Source organism: Microcaecilia unicolor, chromosome 4 (genome assembly GCF_901765095.1).
Source record: "Microcaecilia unicolor chromosome 4, aMicUni1.1, whole genome shotgun sequence".
NCBI lineage: Eukaryota > Metazoa > Chordata > Amphibia > Gymnophiona > Siphonopidae > Microcaecilia > Microcaecilia unicolor.
In genome coordinates, this window is record NC_044034.1 from 251,295,598 (window position 1) to 251,312,673 (window position 17,076).

A 17,076-nucleotide genomic window follows, 5' to 3' on the forward strand; every position below is an offset into this window, starting at 1 on the left:
TTACCACATTCTCCGGCAACGAATTCCAGAGTTTAATTACACGTTGCATGAAGAAATATTTTCTCCGATTCATTTTAAATTTACTACATTGTATCTTCATCACATGCCCTAGTCCTAGTATGTTTGGAAAGCGTAAACAGATGCTTCACATCTACCTGTTCAACTCCACTCATTATTTTATAGACCTCTATCATATCTCCCCTCAGACGCCTTTTCTCCAAGCTGAAGAGCCCTAGCTGCTTTAGCCTTTCCTCTTAGGGAAGTTGTCCCATCCCCTTTATCATTTTTGTTGCCCTTCTCTGCACCTTTTCTAATTCCACTATATCTTTTTTGAGATGCGGAGAGCAGAATTGAACACAATATTCGAGGTGCGGTCGCACCATGAAACGATACAAAGGCATTATAACATCCTCATTTTTGTTTTCCTTTCCTAATAATACCTAACATTCTATTTGCTTTCTTATCCGCAGCAGCACACTGAGCAGAAGGTTTCAACGTATCATCAATGACGATACCTAGATCCCTTTCTTGGTTGGTGATTCCTAACGTGGAACCTTGCATGATGTAGCTATAATTCGGGTTCCTCTTTCTCACTTGCTCACATTAAACGTCATCTGCCATTTAGACGCCCAGTCGCCCAGTCTCGTAAGGTCCTCTCGTAATTTTTCACAATCCTCCCGCGATTTAACGACTTTGAATAACTTTGTGTCATCAGCAAATTTAATTACCTCACTAGTTACTCCCATCTCTAGGCCATTTATAAATATGTTAAAAAGCAGCGGTCCCAGAACAGACCCCTTGGGAACCCCACTAACTCCCCTTCTCCATTGAGAATACAGACCATTTAACCCTACTCTCTGTTTTCTATCTTTTAACCAGTTTTTAATCCACAATAGAACACTACCTCCTATCCCATGACTCTCCAATTTCCTCTGGAGTTTTTCATGAGGTACTTTGTGAAACGCCTTCTGAAAATTTAGATACACAATATCAACCAGCTCACCTTTATCCACATGTTTGTTCACCCCTTCAAAGAAATGTAGTAGATTGGTGAGGCAAGATTTCCCTTCACTAAATCCATGCTGACTTTGTCTCATTAATCCATGCTTTTGAATATGCTCTGTAATTTTGTTCTTAATAATAGTCTCTACCATTTTGCCTGGCACTGACGTCAGACTCACCGGTCTATAATTTCCCGGATCTCCTTTGCAACCTTTTTAAAAAATTGGTGTTACATTGGCTACCTTCTGGTGTCTCACACTATTTTAAGGATAAATTACATATTTCTAACAATAGCTCCGCAAGCTAATTTTTCAGTTCTATCAGTACTCTGGGATGAATACCATCCAGTCCAGGAGATTTGCTACTCTTCAGTTTGTAGAACTGCCCCATTACATCCTCCAGGTTTACAGAGAATTCATTAAGTTTCTCCGACTCGTCAGCATCGAATACCATTTCTGGCACCTGGTATCCCACCCACATCTTCCTCGGTGAAGACCGAAGCAAAGAATTAATTTAATCTCTTCGCTACGGCTTTGTCTTCCTCCGATCGCCCCTTTTACGCCTCGGTCATCTAGCGGTCCAGCCGATTCTTTTGCCAGCTTCCTGCTTTTAATATACCTAAAAACATTTTGTGTTTTGATCTCCAACGCAATCTTTTTTTTTTTTCGAAGTCCCTCTTAGCCTTCCTTATCAGCACTTTGCATGTGACTTGACATTCCTTATGCTGTTTCTTATTATTTTCAGTCTGTTCCTTCTTTCATTTTCTGAAGGATTTTCTTTTAGCTCTAATAGCTTCCTTCACCTTACTTTTTAACCATGCCGGCTGTCGTGTGGTCTTCCATCCTCCTTTTTTAATACGCAGAATATATTTGGCCTGGGCTTCCAGGATGGTGTTTTTGAACAGTATCCATGCCTGATGTAAATTTTTAACCTTTGCAGCCGCTCCTCTGAGTTTTTTTTTTTTCACTATTCTCATTTTATCATAGTCTCCTTTTTTAAAGTTAAACGCAAACCTATTTGATTTCCTATGTATACTTACTTCAAAGCTAATATCAAATCCGATCATATTATGATCACTGTTATCAAGTGGCCCCTTCACCATTACCTCCCGCACCAGATCATGCGCTCCACTAAAGACTAGGTCTAGAATTTTTCCTTCTCTCGGCGGCCCTTCTCTCGGCGGCTCCTGTACCAGCTGCTCCATAAAGCAGTCCTTGATTTTGTCAAGGAATTTTACCTCCCTAGTGTGCCCCGATGTTACATTTACCCAGTCAATATCAGGGTAATTGAAATCATCCATTATTATTGTGTTTCCCAGTTTGTTTGCGTCCCTAATTTCCTTTAACATTTCTGCATCCACTTCTGGTCTTTGCCCAGACAGCGGCACTCATAGGCTGCCTACAACCTGCACCGGGGTTTTCTCTCTGAACCGTCCCGCCCTTCAGATGCTTAATAAACTTTCCTTTTCTCAAAGCTTTAGAAATTTTTAAAGTACATTTTTAGAAGTGGTTTTCACATAGTTTCCCTTACTTGTAAAATTTGCTTGTAAAATTTTACATAAAATATGAGGGTCAAAAAGTCTAATGGACTGTTATGTAGCTACTAGTAAAAAAGGCCGGTTTCTCAAAAAAATGAAACGAGTGCTAGCAAGGCTATCTTGTAATGGTGATTGTTTTTAAGGCTCTTGTCGAAGCAATTTCTCCTCTCTCCCCTGCCCTCCCCTCCATGTCCAGTGATTCTTCCCTCCCCTCACATCCCCTCCATGTGCACAGATTCTCCTGTGCCCTGCCGTCCCCTCTGTGCCTTGCGATTGTGGCTTTCCCTCCATTTCCAGCAATGCTCCTCTGCATTGCCCTCCCCTCAGTGTCCCGTGATTTTGGCCTCCCCTCCATGTCCAGTGATTCTCCTTTGCACTGCCCTCCCCTTGGTGTCCCTTGATTCTGGCCTCCCCTCCAGGTCCAGCGATTCTCCGCTGCACTGGCCTCCCCTCCATGTCCAGCGATTCTCCGTTGCACTGGCCTCCCCTCCATGTCCAGCGATTCTCCGCTGCACTGGCCTCCCCTCCATGTCCAGCGATTCTCCGCTGCACTGGCCTCCCCTCCATGTCCAGCGATTCTCCGCTGCACTGGCCTCCCCTCCATGTCTAGCGATTCTCCGCTGCACTGGCCTGCCCTCCCCTCTGTGTCCCACAATTCTCTTCTGCCCTGCCCTTCCCTCTGTATCCCAGGATTGTTATCTGCCCTGCCCTCCCCTCTGTGTCCCGCGATCGTCCTCTGCCCTTGCCCTCCCCTCTGTGTCCCGCGATTGTCCTCTGCCCTTGCCCTCCCCTCCGTGTCCCGCGATCGTCCTCTGCCCTTGCCCTCCCCTCCGTGTCCCGCGATCGTCCTCTGCCCTTGCCCTCCCTTCCGTGTCCCGCGATCGTACTCTGCCCTTGCCCTCCCTTCCGTGTCCCGCGATCGTCCTCTGCCCTTGCCCTCCCCTCCGTGTCCCGCGATCGTCCTCTGCCCTCCCTTCCGTGTCCCGCGATTGTCCCCTGCCCTCCCTTCCATGTCCCGCGATTGTCCCCTGCCCTCCCTTCCATGTCCCGCGATTGTCCTCTGCCCTGCCCTCCCATCCGTGTCCCGCGATTCTCTCCTCCCATCTCATCCGTGTCAATTCTCCTCTGTCCTGCCCTCTCCTCCCCTCGATGTCCCTCAATTCTGTTGTCCCCTACATGTCCAGCGTTCCGTTGCCTTCACTTGTCTTGCGTTCGTAACATCCTGACGTCAGCTCACCTCCAGCGTTCCCTTCCCTCTCGCTGTTCTGTCAGTTTCATCTTTATGCGAGGGCAGGACAGTGAGAGTGAATGGAACACTGGAGGCTTGCTGACGTCAGGATATTATGAACCCAGCCAGCCAGCCATGGAACGTTGACGGTACAAATTATTATATTAGATTATGGAAGACTAATCTGAATTTTTTACAATGTTTGTTTTAGTTCAGCAAAGAAAACACAAAGATTCCTGGAATGCTGATCATTGATACTCCTGGCCATGAGTCTTTCAGGTAAGCCATTTTTCTTTCAAACCCTACAAATTAGATGATATTAGTATTCTGCTATGTAATATAGTGTAATAATTTTCATGGATATATTTGTGCATATATGCTTTATGGTCAGGATAAAAGGGGTCTGATTCTGATTTGCCCATTGGGATACTAGGGGTGCTCCAAGTATTGAGACTCAATCAGCATAGTTGGTGTCCTTGTAAGTTCATGTCATGACAGCTTATAAGTGCCATGAGCAATCCAACTGTAAAACATCCAGGCCACACACATTGAGAAGTGCAGGAAATCCCTATTGACGTCTCAACTGCCCCAGTAACTCTGCAACTGACAGTGGCACAAACAGTCTACAATGACATGAAAAGCAGACTCCTATATAGCGACAGGCATGCTGTCTGCTGACAGTTGCAGGTACACTCTAATGCAAGCTAGTCAATAGGTAGCTGCCTTATAAGATGGCCAGCTTCATTGACCCTTGCTGCAACACCCTTGGCATAGAATTGCACTGTTCAAGCACGGCAGGTTTTCAGAACCTGAAACCTGGTTCTGCATTGATGGTATACGGAGTAAGTAATTAGACGCACAGAACACTGGTCTCTGTGGTTACTGCTATAATGTTTACCACCTGACAGCACTATCCACAGTCTGCTTTTCCCATTACTGATATTCCAGCAATCCATGCACCTTACCTTTTGGGACTGCAGTCATAACCCCAATCACTACCTATACTGCAGAGAATATTATGATGCCTGCAGCAATTTCCACTGACATCTATAGGACCACTGGCGTAAATTATAGGCCTCCAATATGTGGCTGCGAGCTCTTCCGGGTTTGTGGTTGCCTCTTGCTTCTGCTTGCATTTAGTTTTAGCTGCTCTGGCATGTCAGCCAAAAACCGGAGCCCTCTGGACCAGTTGAAACAAAATGTAGACAGAAGTAAGAGGTAGCCACGAACCGGTCCAGCTGAGGATCAAAGCTGCTCTGGGCCAATGATAGGGAGATGAGAGAGGCTAAACGGGGGAGGGAGGAGGAGGTAGATGAGAGATGCACAGGCAGAGGGTCAGGGTGCTCAGGCTGGTGACTGGGAAATGAAAAGAGACTGCACTATTTTGAGGAGGGGGGGGGGGGGGGTGAACAGGAGAAAAACAAAGGCTACATTCCATATCATCAAGCTGATCAATCCATAGACTGGTGGGTTGTGTCCATCTACCAGCAGGTGGAGATAGAGAGCAAACTTTTGCCTCCCTATATGTGGTCATGTGCTGCCGGAAACTCCTGTATGTTCTCTATCTCAGCAGGTGGTGGTCACACACAGCAGCAGCTCTGGCTAGGCCTCCAAGCCTAATTTTTAGGTTTTGTTGAGTGCCTGGGGTTGAGGGCTCTTTTGAGCAAGTGCAAACCTGGTGGTGCCAGGTCCCTCCTTTTCTCCCCCCTCCCGCTGGCTCCGTTAAAAAAAAAAAAAAAATTTTTGAACGTCCTTAAAGGCGTTTATTTCGACGTTTATTTAAGCGTCTATTGCAGCTACTCACTGGGACACCAGGTCGTTACAACTCGGAGCGGACAGCAGGTAATTTTTACCTTTTTATAGCGGGCAGGGGGTTCCCCGATTCTTCTCCTCGTGGCATATGGCGTCGGAGGGCGAGGGCGCAAAGGGTCGCTCCCCGGGTCGCTTGAGCGCTTCTAGAGGGGATGCGGGGGTCTTAAAGCCTGATTCGCCCTTGTTGGGTGACAGTTTCGTGACCGATGAATGTCCCGGTCCTTCCTCCGGCGTGGCGGTTTTTCCCGCCATAAACGCCCATCCCCCGCTCCTCGCCTCCGCCATCTTGGCCGGCCACGCGGCTCGGACGGCTTCTTCTTGGGCCGCCCTTGAGGTTGGAGACATTAATGCCATGAACGCCCTTAATTTGGGCGACGGCACAGAAGCGGCTAAAGTTAAGAGCCGTTCTTCCCGCGCGGCTCCTTCGCGGAGTTTCGCGCCGGACGCCATTTTGGATGCGCAGCATGTCTCTCCACCGCTATTGCGAGCGCCGGTTGAGGGTGCGTCTAGGGCTGTTGCCCAGGCTGCGGAAGTGCACAGTCTGGGGGGTTTCTCCCCCGAGTTTGTTTTGCTGCTGCATCAGGCCTTCCTCATGCACAACGCTGCCCCTGCTCCCTCGTCTGGTAAAGAGGTTGAGGTTCCCAGAGGTAAACGTCCTCGGGTTGATTCCCAGGCCTTGGAGGAATTTGTCTCCTCCGATGTAGATGAGGGCAGCGTGTCTGAGGTCTCCCAACGGTCCTTTGCGGATTCCTTGGAGGAGACGGATCCCCGCTCGGATGGAGCGGATGACCCCTCTGCAGCGCGGCTTTTTAGCCCAGAGGATTTGCCCAACCTGTTGTTACAGGCCATGGACACTTTGAAGATTTCCTCTCCGGAGGACGTCTCTCCCTCAGCCCCTGTTGGCTCTGCCATTATGCTGGGGACGAAGCGCCCCGCCTAGAACCTTCCACGTGCATGATGCCATGCACACCTTAATTTCGGCTCAATGGGATGTCCCAGAAGCGAGCCTTAAAGTGGCTAGGGCTATGTCCCGCCTCTATCCTTTGGCTGTGAGTGAACGTGAGGCCTATCTGTGGCCTACCGTGGATTCTTTAATCACTGCGGTGACTAAGAAAACGGCGTTGCCGGTGGAAGGTGGCACGGCCCTAAAGGACGCCCAAGACAGAAGATTGGAGGCGGCCTTAAGGTCGTCCTTTGAGGCGGCTGCTTTAGGTTTGCAGGCCTCAGTTTGCGGCTCCTATGTGGCCAGGGCGTGCCTGACTATGGTGCAGCGGGCTTCCCCCTCGGATCATTCCTTGAGGGCTGATTGGCCGGCCCTGGAATCGGGCTTAGCCTATTTGGCAGACTTGCTGTATGATGTCTTGAGGGCCTCAGCGAAAGGCATGGCTCAGACAATCTCTGCGCGGCGGTGGCTTTGGCTGAAACATTGGTCTGCTGACCACGCCTCTAAATCCCGCCTGGCTAGGTTGCCTTTTAAAGGCAAGCTGCTCTTTGGGGTCGAGCTGGACAAAATCGTGACCGATCTCGGCACGTCTAAGGGCAAGAAATTACCAGAGGTCAGGGCTCGGGCTAGTACTCGTCCCGGTACCTCCAGAGGACGGTTGCAGGAAGCCCGTCGGTACCGCCCGGGCAAGTCGGGTTCCTCTGCCCCCTCTTCCTTCAAGAGGAATTTCTCCCCCAAGCAGCATTCCTTTCGCAGAGACCGCCGTCCCGGAGGTGCTCCCTCCGGTCCTCCCCCAGGGTCTCGTACCCAATGACGGGGTCTTGGTCCACGCCCCAGTGCAGATTGGAGGACGGCTGTCCTCGTTTCTGGGCGAGTGGACCACAATAACTTCAGACGCGTGGGTGCTGGAAGTCATCAGAGACGGCTACAAACTAGAGTTCTGCCGACCCTTAAAAGACGGGTTTGTACTCTCTCCCTGCAAGTCTCCGGTCAAAGCTGTGGCAGTGCAGCAGACCTTGGACAATCTGATCCGCCTGGGCGCGGTCGTTCCGGTGCCAGAAAGTCAGCTTGGCAAGGGACGTTACTCCATTTACTTTGTGGTACCAAAGGAAGGAGGTTCTGTCCGGCCTATCCTCGATCTCAACGGGGTCAATCGGGCCTTGAAAGTGCGGCTCTTTCGCATGGAGACTCTCCGCTCTGTTATAGCGGCAGTGAAGGCAGGAGAGTTCCTGGCATCCTTGGACATCAAGGAAGCGTACCTGCATATTCCCATCTGGCCTCCTCATCAACGCTTTCTGCGTTTTGCAGTCCTGGGACGACACTTCCAGTTCAGAGCCCTCCCTTTCGGGTTGGCTACTGCTCCGCGGACCTTTTCCAAAGTAATGGTGGTCATCGCGGCCTTCCTACGAAAGGAAGGGGTACAAGTCCATCCTTATCTGGACGACTGGTTGATCCGAGCCCCCTCTTATGCAGAGTGCGGCAAAGCTGTGGACCGGGTAGTTGCTCTTTTGAGCTCCCTGGGATGGATCATCAACTGGGAGAAAAGCCAGCTGCGCCCGACTCAGTCCCTGGAGTACCTGGGAGTTCGATTCGACACCCAAGTGGGCAGAGTGTTCCTGCCAGACAATCGGATTGTCAAACTTCAGGCTCAGGTGGACCAGTTCCTAGTAGCCTCTCCCCTTCGGGCTTGGGACTATGTGCAGCTGTTGGGCTCTATGACGGCCACGATGGAAGTTGTGCCCTGGGCCAGGGCTCATATGAGACCACTTCAACACTATTTGCTGCAGCGCTGGACTCCGATGTCGGAAGATTATGCTGTGCGCCTTCCCTTGGACCCAGCAGTGCGCAAGGCGCTGAGCTGGTGAATGCAGACAGACAAGTTGTCTGCGAGAATGCCTCTGGTGACCCCAGAGTGGATTGTCGTCACGACGGACGCCTCGTTGTCGGGCTGGGGAGCCCACTGCTTGGGAAGGACAGCGCAGGGGCTCTGGTCTCCTGCAGAGGCAAAGTGGTCTATCAACCTCCTGGAACTCAGAGCCATTCGGTTGGCGCTTTTGGAGTTCATCCCGGTACTGGTGTTGAAGCCTGTACGGGTCCTGTCGGACAATGCCACGGCTGTGGCCTATGTCAACCGCCAGGGAGGTACCAAGAGCGCCCCTCTAGCCAAGGAGGCTATGAATCTTTGCCAGTGGGCGGAAGCGAACCTGGAGCAGCTTTCAGCGGCCCACATTGCCGGAGTCATGAATGTCAAGGCGGACTTTCTCAGTCGCCATACTTTGGAGCCCGGAGAGTGGCAGCTATCTGCTCAGGCGTTCTTGGATATCACGAAGCGCTGGGGCCAGCCGAGCCTAGATCTGATGGCGTCATCGGCCAATTGCCAAGTGCCGCGCTTTTTCAGCAGAGGACGGGACCCTCGATCCCTGGGAGTAGATGCTCTTCTCCAACAGTGGCCGACACAAGAGCTTCTCTATGTGTTCCCGCCCTGGCCCATGTTGGGCAGGGTGCTAGACCGGGTGGCAAAGCATCCCGGCAGGGTAATCCTGGTGGGTCCGGATTGGCCCAGGCGTCCCTGGTATGCGGACTTGATCAGGCTCTCAGTCGACGATCCTCTGCGGCTGCCAGTGGAGCAGGGCCTGTTACATCAGGGTCCCGTGGTGATGGAGGATCCCTCCCCCTTTGGTCTTACGGCCTGGCTATTGAGCGGCAGCGTCTGAGGAAGAAGGGCTTCTCAGACAAGGTCATCGCCACTATGCTGAGAGCGAGGAAGCGCTCTACTTCTACTGCTTACGCCAGGGTTTGGCGTATCTTTGCAGCGTGGTGTGAAGCAGGCTCACTTTCTCCCTTCACTGCTCCAATTTCTTCAGTGTTGGCGTTCCTGCAAGAAGGTCTGGAGAAAGGCCTGTCGCTCAGTTCCCTTAAAGTCCAGGTAGCGGCTCTGGCTTGCTTCAGGGGCCGCCTGAAGGGTGCTTCCCTGGCTTCGCAGCCAGATGTGGTGCGCTTTCTCAAGGGAGTTAATCACCTGCGCCCTCCTCTGCACTCAGTGGTGCCTGCGTGGAATCTCAACCTGGTACTAAGAGCATTGCAGAAGCCGCCTTTTGAACCCTTGTCGAGGGCATCTCTGAAAGACCTGACGTTGAAAGCAGTCTTTTTGGTGGCTATCACTTCAGCCAGAAGAGTTTCCGAGCTCCAGGCGCTCTCATGTCGAGAGCCTTTTCTGCAGTTCACTGAGGCAGGAGTGACTATTCGCACAGTGCCTTCCTTCCTGCCCAAGATTGTTTCTCGCTTCCATGTGAATCAGCAGCTCTGTCTCCCTTCCTTTCGTAGGGAGGACTACCCAGAGGAGTACTCTGCTCTTAAATATCTGGATGTGAGACGAGTCATCATCAGATACTTGGAAGTGACCAATGATTTCCGGAAATCGGATCATCTGTTTGTCCTGTTTGCAGGTCCTCGTAAGGGTCTGCAGGCTGCTAAGCCTACAGTGGCAAGATGGGTCAAGGAAGCCATTGCAGCGGCTTATGTGGCCGCGGGGAAGGTGCCGCCTATCCAGCTGAAGGCTCACTCCACGAGAGCTCAGGCGGCCTCGATGGCAGAGGCCGGATCCGTCTCCTTGGAAGAGATATGCAAGGCAGCAACTTGGGCTTCGGCTCATACATTCTCCAAGCATTACCGTTTGACTGTGGCTGCACGGGCGGAGGCCCGGTTTGGAGCTTCAGTGTTGAGGTCAGGGATTTCAATGTCCCGCCCTGGGTGAGTACTGCTTCGGTACATCCCACCAGTCTATGGATTGATCAGCTTGATGATATGGAAGGTAAAATTATGTATAATCATACCTGATAATTTTCTTTCCATTAATCATAGCTGATCAATCCATAGCCCCTCCCAGATATCTGTACTGTTTTTATTCTGGTTGCATTTCAGGTTCAAGTTTAGTCTTCAGTTACTTCAGAAAGACTTCGTGTTCAAGTTTTTTCACTTGGATTCTTCAAGAGTTAAGACGAGTTTGTGTTACAGTGAGCTGCTGCATTCCTCTCCCCTCTGTTTTACGGGGCTGGATTGAGACTTAAAATTCTGCCGGCACTCCCTCCCGCTTCGTGCGGCTGTAGGGCAGCTTTGTACCCCTCCCGCTTCGGCGGTGTTAGGGTCAGTCAGCTCCTCCCGCGGTTGCGATTGCAGGATAAGCCAGATCCCCCCGCATCGGCGGGTGTGGTGTCCCTCCCCCGCTCCGCGGGGATGAGCTGGACGGATTCCCCTCCCCCACTTGTGTGGGGATGAGCTGGGTTAATTCCCCTCCCCCGTTTCGGCGGTGGTGAGCTGGGCAGAGTGTCCCTTCGTGGGTGTAATTCTCTAAGTGCTGAGTCCTGCGGATGGAGCTTTGATATCGACATACTGAGGAGTTTCCGGCAGCACATGACCACATATAGGGAGGCAAAAGTTTGCTCTCTATCTCCACCTGCTGGTAGATGGACACAACCCACCAGTCTATGGATTGATCAGCTATGATTAATGGAAAGAAAATTATCAGGTATGATTATACATAATTTTACCTTATGGGGGAGGTTGAAAAGGAGATAACCAATGGTTGTGTTGTTGTGGGGGGTGAAAGGGAGAAAAGAGGCAGCATTTTTAATGTGTTATGCTGTGCACTGTATGTGAAATGCAGGGATGTTTTGGAAATGTTTGCTTTTTATTTGACCTTGGCCTGGTAGCTGGTTGTTGTTTTTCAAAACACCCCTGCAGTTCGATCAATGTGATTAAATGCACAGTTTAAAATTCCTAATCATGATTAATCGCATTGACCAAAATGCAGGGGTGTTTTGAAAACCAACATCTATGATCTGCATATGTTGATGGGAGAGAGGAGTGAGTGTTTTTGTGGATGCAGAGCATGTTTACATTTAATTCATAAGAACCACCATATTGTATCAGAACAAAGGCCCATGAGGGTCATGTATGAAGTGTAATGTATGTCAGCATTGTCCATCAGATGTGTCCCAACAGGAAAAAAAAGGTTGAAAACTACTGCTGTAGAGAGAATCAGGGTCCTAAAGTAAACACCTTACTAATCGAATTAGATGTAATTTATTTTTAAACAAAATTCTTTTAGATGTGGTATTTAAAGAAAGTATTTATTGTCTAACACCACTGCTAAGATTTTCAAGAATGAATTCCAGGATCCAAACATAGAAAGTGTATTGCTGGGATGTTTGTTTTTTCATCTAGTAAATACCATACCTTTAGTGTCGTAAATTCCTGTCCAGGGGTGCTTATGATACTTTTGATGTTGCATCCAGGGCCGATGCGCAGGCTCTCATGACTGTGTGCCACTGACCTAGACAGTAGAGTGCAGAAGCGAGTGGCGGATGCGTCTTGCCGGGGGGATAATATTTTGGGCGAGAAGGTCGAACAGGTGGTAGAACACCTGCACCAGCGGGATACCGCTTTTGACAATCTCTCCCACCGGGCGCCTTCAGCATCTACCTCAACTGGTAGACGATTTTTTGGGGGAAGGAGGAATGCTCCCTACGCTTTTAATAAGCGCAGGTACAATCCACTTTCCTGACAGCCGGCTCAGGCTAAACCCCAGTGCACTCGTTCTCGTCAACAGTGTGCGCCTCAGCAGGCCCCTGCAGCTCCCCAGCAAAAGCAAGGGACGGGCTTTTGACTGGCTCCAGTTGAGCATAGCCAACATCAAAGTGTCCGTGCTGGACGATCTGCCAGTCGGAGGGAGGTTAAAAGTTTTTCACCAAAGGTGGCCTTTCATAACCTCCGACCAGTGGGTTCTGCAAATAGTCCGGCTAGGATACGCCCTCAATTTGATCTCAAAACCTCCAAAATGCCCACCGGGAGCGCAGTCCTTCAGCTTCCAACACAAGCAGGTACTTGCAGAGGAACTCTCCGCCCTTCTCAGCGCCAATGCGGTCGAGCCCGTGCCACCGGGGCAAGAAGGGCTGGGATTCTATTCCAGGTACTTCCTTGTGGAAAAGAAAACAGGGGGGATGCGTCCCATCCTAGACCTAAGGGCCCTGAACAAATACCTGGTCTGAGAAAAGTTCAGGATGCTTTCCCTGGGCACCCTTCGTCCCATGATTCAGGAGAACGATTTGCTATGCTCTCTGAACTTAAAGGATGCTTATACTCACATTCCGATACTGCCAGCTCACAGACAGTATCTTTGATTCCATCTGGGAACACGGCATTTTCATTGGCTGGTGAAGAACACCTCAGAAGCAGGAGCCCTACAGTCAATGCAGATGACTATTCAACTCCTGCAGCTACTAGGGTTTGTGATAAATTATCCAAAGTCCCACCTTCTTCCAGTACAGAAACTAGAATTCATAGGAGCTATGCTGTAGACAGCTTGTGCCTACCTTCCCGAGACGAGAGCCAACAATCTCCTGGCTCTCGTCTCTCGGGTGTGGGCGTCTCAGCAGATCACGGCTCGACAGATGTTGAGATTGCTTGGCCACATGGCCTCCACAGTTCATGTGACTCCCATGGCCTGTCTTCACATGAGATCAGCTCAATGGACCCTAGCTTCCCAGTGGTACCAAGCTGCCAGGAATCTAGAGGATGTCATCTACCTGTCCACTAGTTTTCTCGAATCCCTACATTGGTGGACAATTCGATCCAATTTGACCCTAGGACGTCCTTTTCAAATTCCTCAGCTGCAAAAAGTGCTGACTATGGATGCGTCTCTCCAGCTTCACACCCAAGGATATTGGTCCCTCCAGGAAAGACTATTTCAGATCAATCTTCTGGAATTACGAGCGGTCTGAAACGCTCTAAAGGCTTTCCGGGATTGGCTGTCCTATCAAATTATCCAAATTCAGACAGACAACCAGGTTGCCATGTATTACATCAACAAGCAGGGGGGCACAGGATCTCGCCCTCTGTGTCAGGAAGCCGTCAGAATGTGGCTTTGGGCTCGCCGGAATGGCATGTTTCTTCAAGCCACATATTTGGCAGGCGTAAACAGTCTGGCCGACAGGTTGAGCAGGATAATGCAACCTCGCGAGTGGACTCTCAACTCGAGAGTAGTATGCAAGATCTTCGAAGCATGGGGCACCCCCTTGGTAGATCTTTTTGCCACTCAGATCAATCACAAGGTCCCTCAGTTTTGTTCCAGGCTTCAGGCCCACGGCAGACTAGCGTTGGATGCCTTCCTCCATTGGGGGAAGGGCCTCCTGTATGTGAATCCTCCCATACCTTTGGTGGGGAAGACTTTACTGAAACTCAAGCAAGATTGCGGAACCATGATTTTGATTGCACCTTTCTGGCCCCGTCAGATTTGGTTCCCTCCTCTTCTGGAGCTGTCCTCCGAAGAACCGTGGAGATTGGAGTGTTTTCCAACCCTTATCACTCAGAACGAGGGGGCGCTTCTGTATCCCAACCTCCAGTCCCTTGCCCTCACGGCTTGGATGTTGAAAGCGTAGACTTTGCCTCCTTAGGTCTTTCAGAGGGTGTCTCCCGAATCTTACTTGCTTCCAGAAAAGATTCCACTAAAAAGAGTTACTTCTTTTTATGGAGGAGGTTTACCGTTTGGTGTGACAGCAAGGCCCTAGATCCTTGTTCTTGTCCTACACAGACCCTGCTTGAGTACCTTCTACACTTATCTGAGTCTGGTCTCAAGACCAACTCTGTAAGGGTTCATCTTAGTGCAATTAGTGCATACCATTACCGTGTGGAAGGTAAGCCGATCTCGGGACAAACTTTAGTTGTTTGCTTCATGAGAGGTTTGCTTTTGTCAAAGCCCCCCATCAAACCTCCTACAGTGTCATAGGATCTCAATGTTTTGAGCCTCCTTTTGAGCCACTAGATTTCTGCCATCTGAAGTACTTGACCTGGAAGGTCATTTTTTTTGGTGGCAGTTACTTCAGCTCGCAGAGTCAGTGAGCTTCAAGCCTTGGTAGCTCATGCTCCTTATACCAAGTTTCATCATAACAGAGTAGTCCTCCTCACTCACCCTAAGTTCTTGCTGAAGGTGGTTTCGGAGTTCCATCTGAACCAGTCAATTGTCTTGCCAACATTCTTTCCCCATCCTCATACCCGCCCTGCTGAACGTCAACTGCACACATTGGACTGCAAGAGAGCATTGGCCTTCTATCTGGAGTGGACACAGCCCCACAGACAGTCCGCCCAAATGTTTGTTTCTTTTGATCCCAACAAGAGGGGTGTGGCTGTAGGGAAACGCACCATATCCAACTGGATAGCAGATTGCATTTCCTTCACTTATGCCCAGGCTGGTCTGACTCTTGAGGGTCATGTCACGGCTCATAATGTTCGAGCCATGGCTGCGTCAGTGGCCCAATTGAAGTCAGCCACTATTGAGGAGATTTGCAAAGCTGCGACGTGGTCATCTGTCCACACATTCACATCTCATTACTGCCTACAGCAGGATACCCGACGCGACAGTCTGTTTGGGCAGTCGGTGCGGCAGAATCTGTTTGGGGTTTAGAATCCAACTCCTCCCCCCTAGGCCCATTTTTATTCTGTTCCAGGCTGCACTCTCAGTTAGTTGAATAAGTTAGGTCAATCTCAGTTATGTCCTCGCCGTTGCAAGGCCCAATTGACCAATGTTTGTTGTTTTGAATGAATCTGGGGGCTAGGGATACCCCATCAGTGAGAACAAGCAGCCTGCTTGTCCTCTGAGAAAGCGAAAGCTACATACCTGTAGAAGGTATTCTCCGAGGACAGCAGGCTGATTGTTCTCACAATCCCGCCCACCTCCCCTTAGGAGTTGTGTCTTCCCTTTCTTTGCTTTTTACTGGACTGAGGAGCACGCTCGTGTTTGGGCGGGAAGACGGTCGCGCATGCGCAGTGTGCACGGGAGCACGAGGCTAGCAAACTCTTTGTTGCTAGGGAGAATTCCAGTTCTGGGGCTGCCGACGACGTCACCCATCAGTGAGAACAATCAGCCTGCTGTCCTCGAAGAATACTTTCTACAGGTATGTAGCTTTCGCTTTTTAGTATGTTCATGCACCATAAGCATCTCCAAAAGATATCTTTTAAAGATTCCATGAGAGGTAACAGTAGAAAAAGAAAATTTAGTACTCACAAATTAAATTGCTGAGATACATAATCCGAGACTTCTACCTTTATCTGCAGTGAAGAAAGATCTTTAATATTAGCGGATTGTAAAGCCTGAAAAGATTCGATTAACTGTTCAGATATGACCAACAGAGTTTTTTTATTGAATCAATTTCTTGATACAGTTGTATATTACTCTCAAACTGGCTAATTTTTCCCTCACAGAATTACCCTGAGGCAAAAAAAAAAAAAAGCTTCCCAAAGAGATTTCAAAGTTATAATGAATGATCTGGAGTCACGTGGTGCAATGAGTGAGTGAAGACTGTTTCTGTGCTTGTTCCAAGGGCCTGCTACATTTCTTTTGTATTTTTGTTTAGTATCTGCCCTCATTTCCCAGGATTGCTTTACTGGGGCTGGGACTTTAACAGTTATGGACAAATTTGTTCATAGGTCCCCCGAGCAATGATGAGTAAAAACAATAAAATAAGAACATTGTGGCAAGCCTCTTGAGGACAAGGTGGAGGCACTCGTCGGGACAGTGGTGACCCAGTTCTCTGAATCAGCCTTGGCACACCTTACAACGGCGATCATGAAGGTGCTTGATCCACGCCTGGAGCAACTCTGTACCCAGATTAATCAACTAGATGTCTCCTTACAGGGAATTAAGTCGGACCACAGAGCTCGAGGCCTGGGTGTCTATGATGGAAGATGACGCAGGGGCACCGAGGTCTGAGTTGGATACCTTATGGGAACAGGTCACAAAACACTACAGCTGCATCGAAGAATTGGAAAATCATTCTCGGCGAGCCAGTCTGCAATTTCTTGGCTTCTCAGAAACCATTGCTGATAATCAGATACTGCCCGTGCTGGAGGGCTGGTTGACAGACAATTTTTCCTTGAGGGAAGGCCTGGGCCCCATTAGACTAGATCGTGCACACCAAGTGGGGCGCCGACACGAGGACCGCTCAAGAAGGAGAATAATAATAGCCTGATTCTCAAGTTTCCCCTCAATGAATGGAGGTGCATCAATACTGCTCCAGTCGGTAGCAGTTCACTTATGACATGTAACAAATTTGTATATACCAAGATTACTTGGTGGATTTACAGGAGAAATGGTGATGGTTTGGTTATTCAGGATTCACACTAAACTTGACGAAGTTTAAAGCCTTACTGGTGTTACCAGAGGTCCACACTAGGTGGACAGGGACTTTTCAGTTTGCATGGGAAGACAGGCACTGACATACTTAGGGATTAAATTACGTGTAGACGTAAGCACTTTGTGCTGTTCGAATGTTAAAACACTCTTAGCGGACACTAGACAAAGTTGTGTCTCTGGAATACTTACCCTTATGGGGCTGGATCCACTTGTTTAATATGATTCAGGCCCCTAAGTGGCTTTATGGTTTTCAAATGCTATCCATTTTTCTTCGCCATTGCAAAATTATTTGTGGTTGGGGAAATGACCACACCTGCTTCTGGTCACAATTCAGACTCGAAAAACCCATGGAGGTACAGGGTTGCTTA

The 17,076-nt window shown here is 49.6% G+C and overlaps 1 protein-coding gene across 1 annotated transcript in view; it reads left to right on the forward strand.

The window, feature by feature from the left end:
* The window catches only part of EIF5B (eukaryotic translation initiation factor 5B), a 197,499-nt gene that overhangs the window by 84,177 nt on the left and 96,246 nt on the right, over positions 1–17,076 (forward strand). Inside the window, exon 13 of the mRNA XM_030201415.1 lies at positions 3,979–4,046. Coding sequence (XP_030057275.1) covers positions 3,979–4,046 — 68 coding nt within the window. The remainder of the gene's footprint in view (positions 1–3,978; positions 4,047–17,076) is intronic.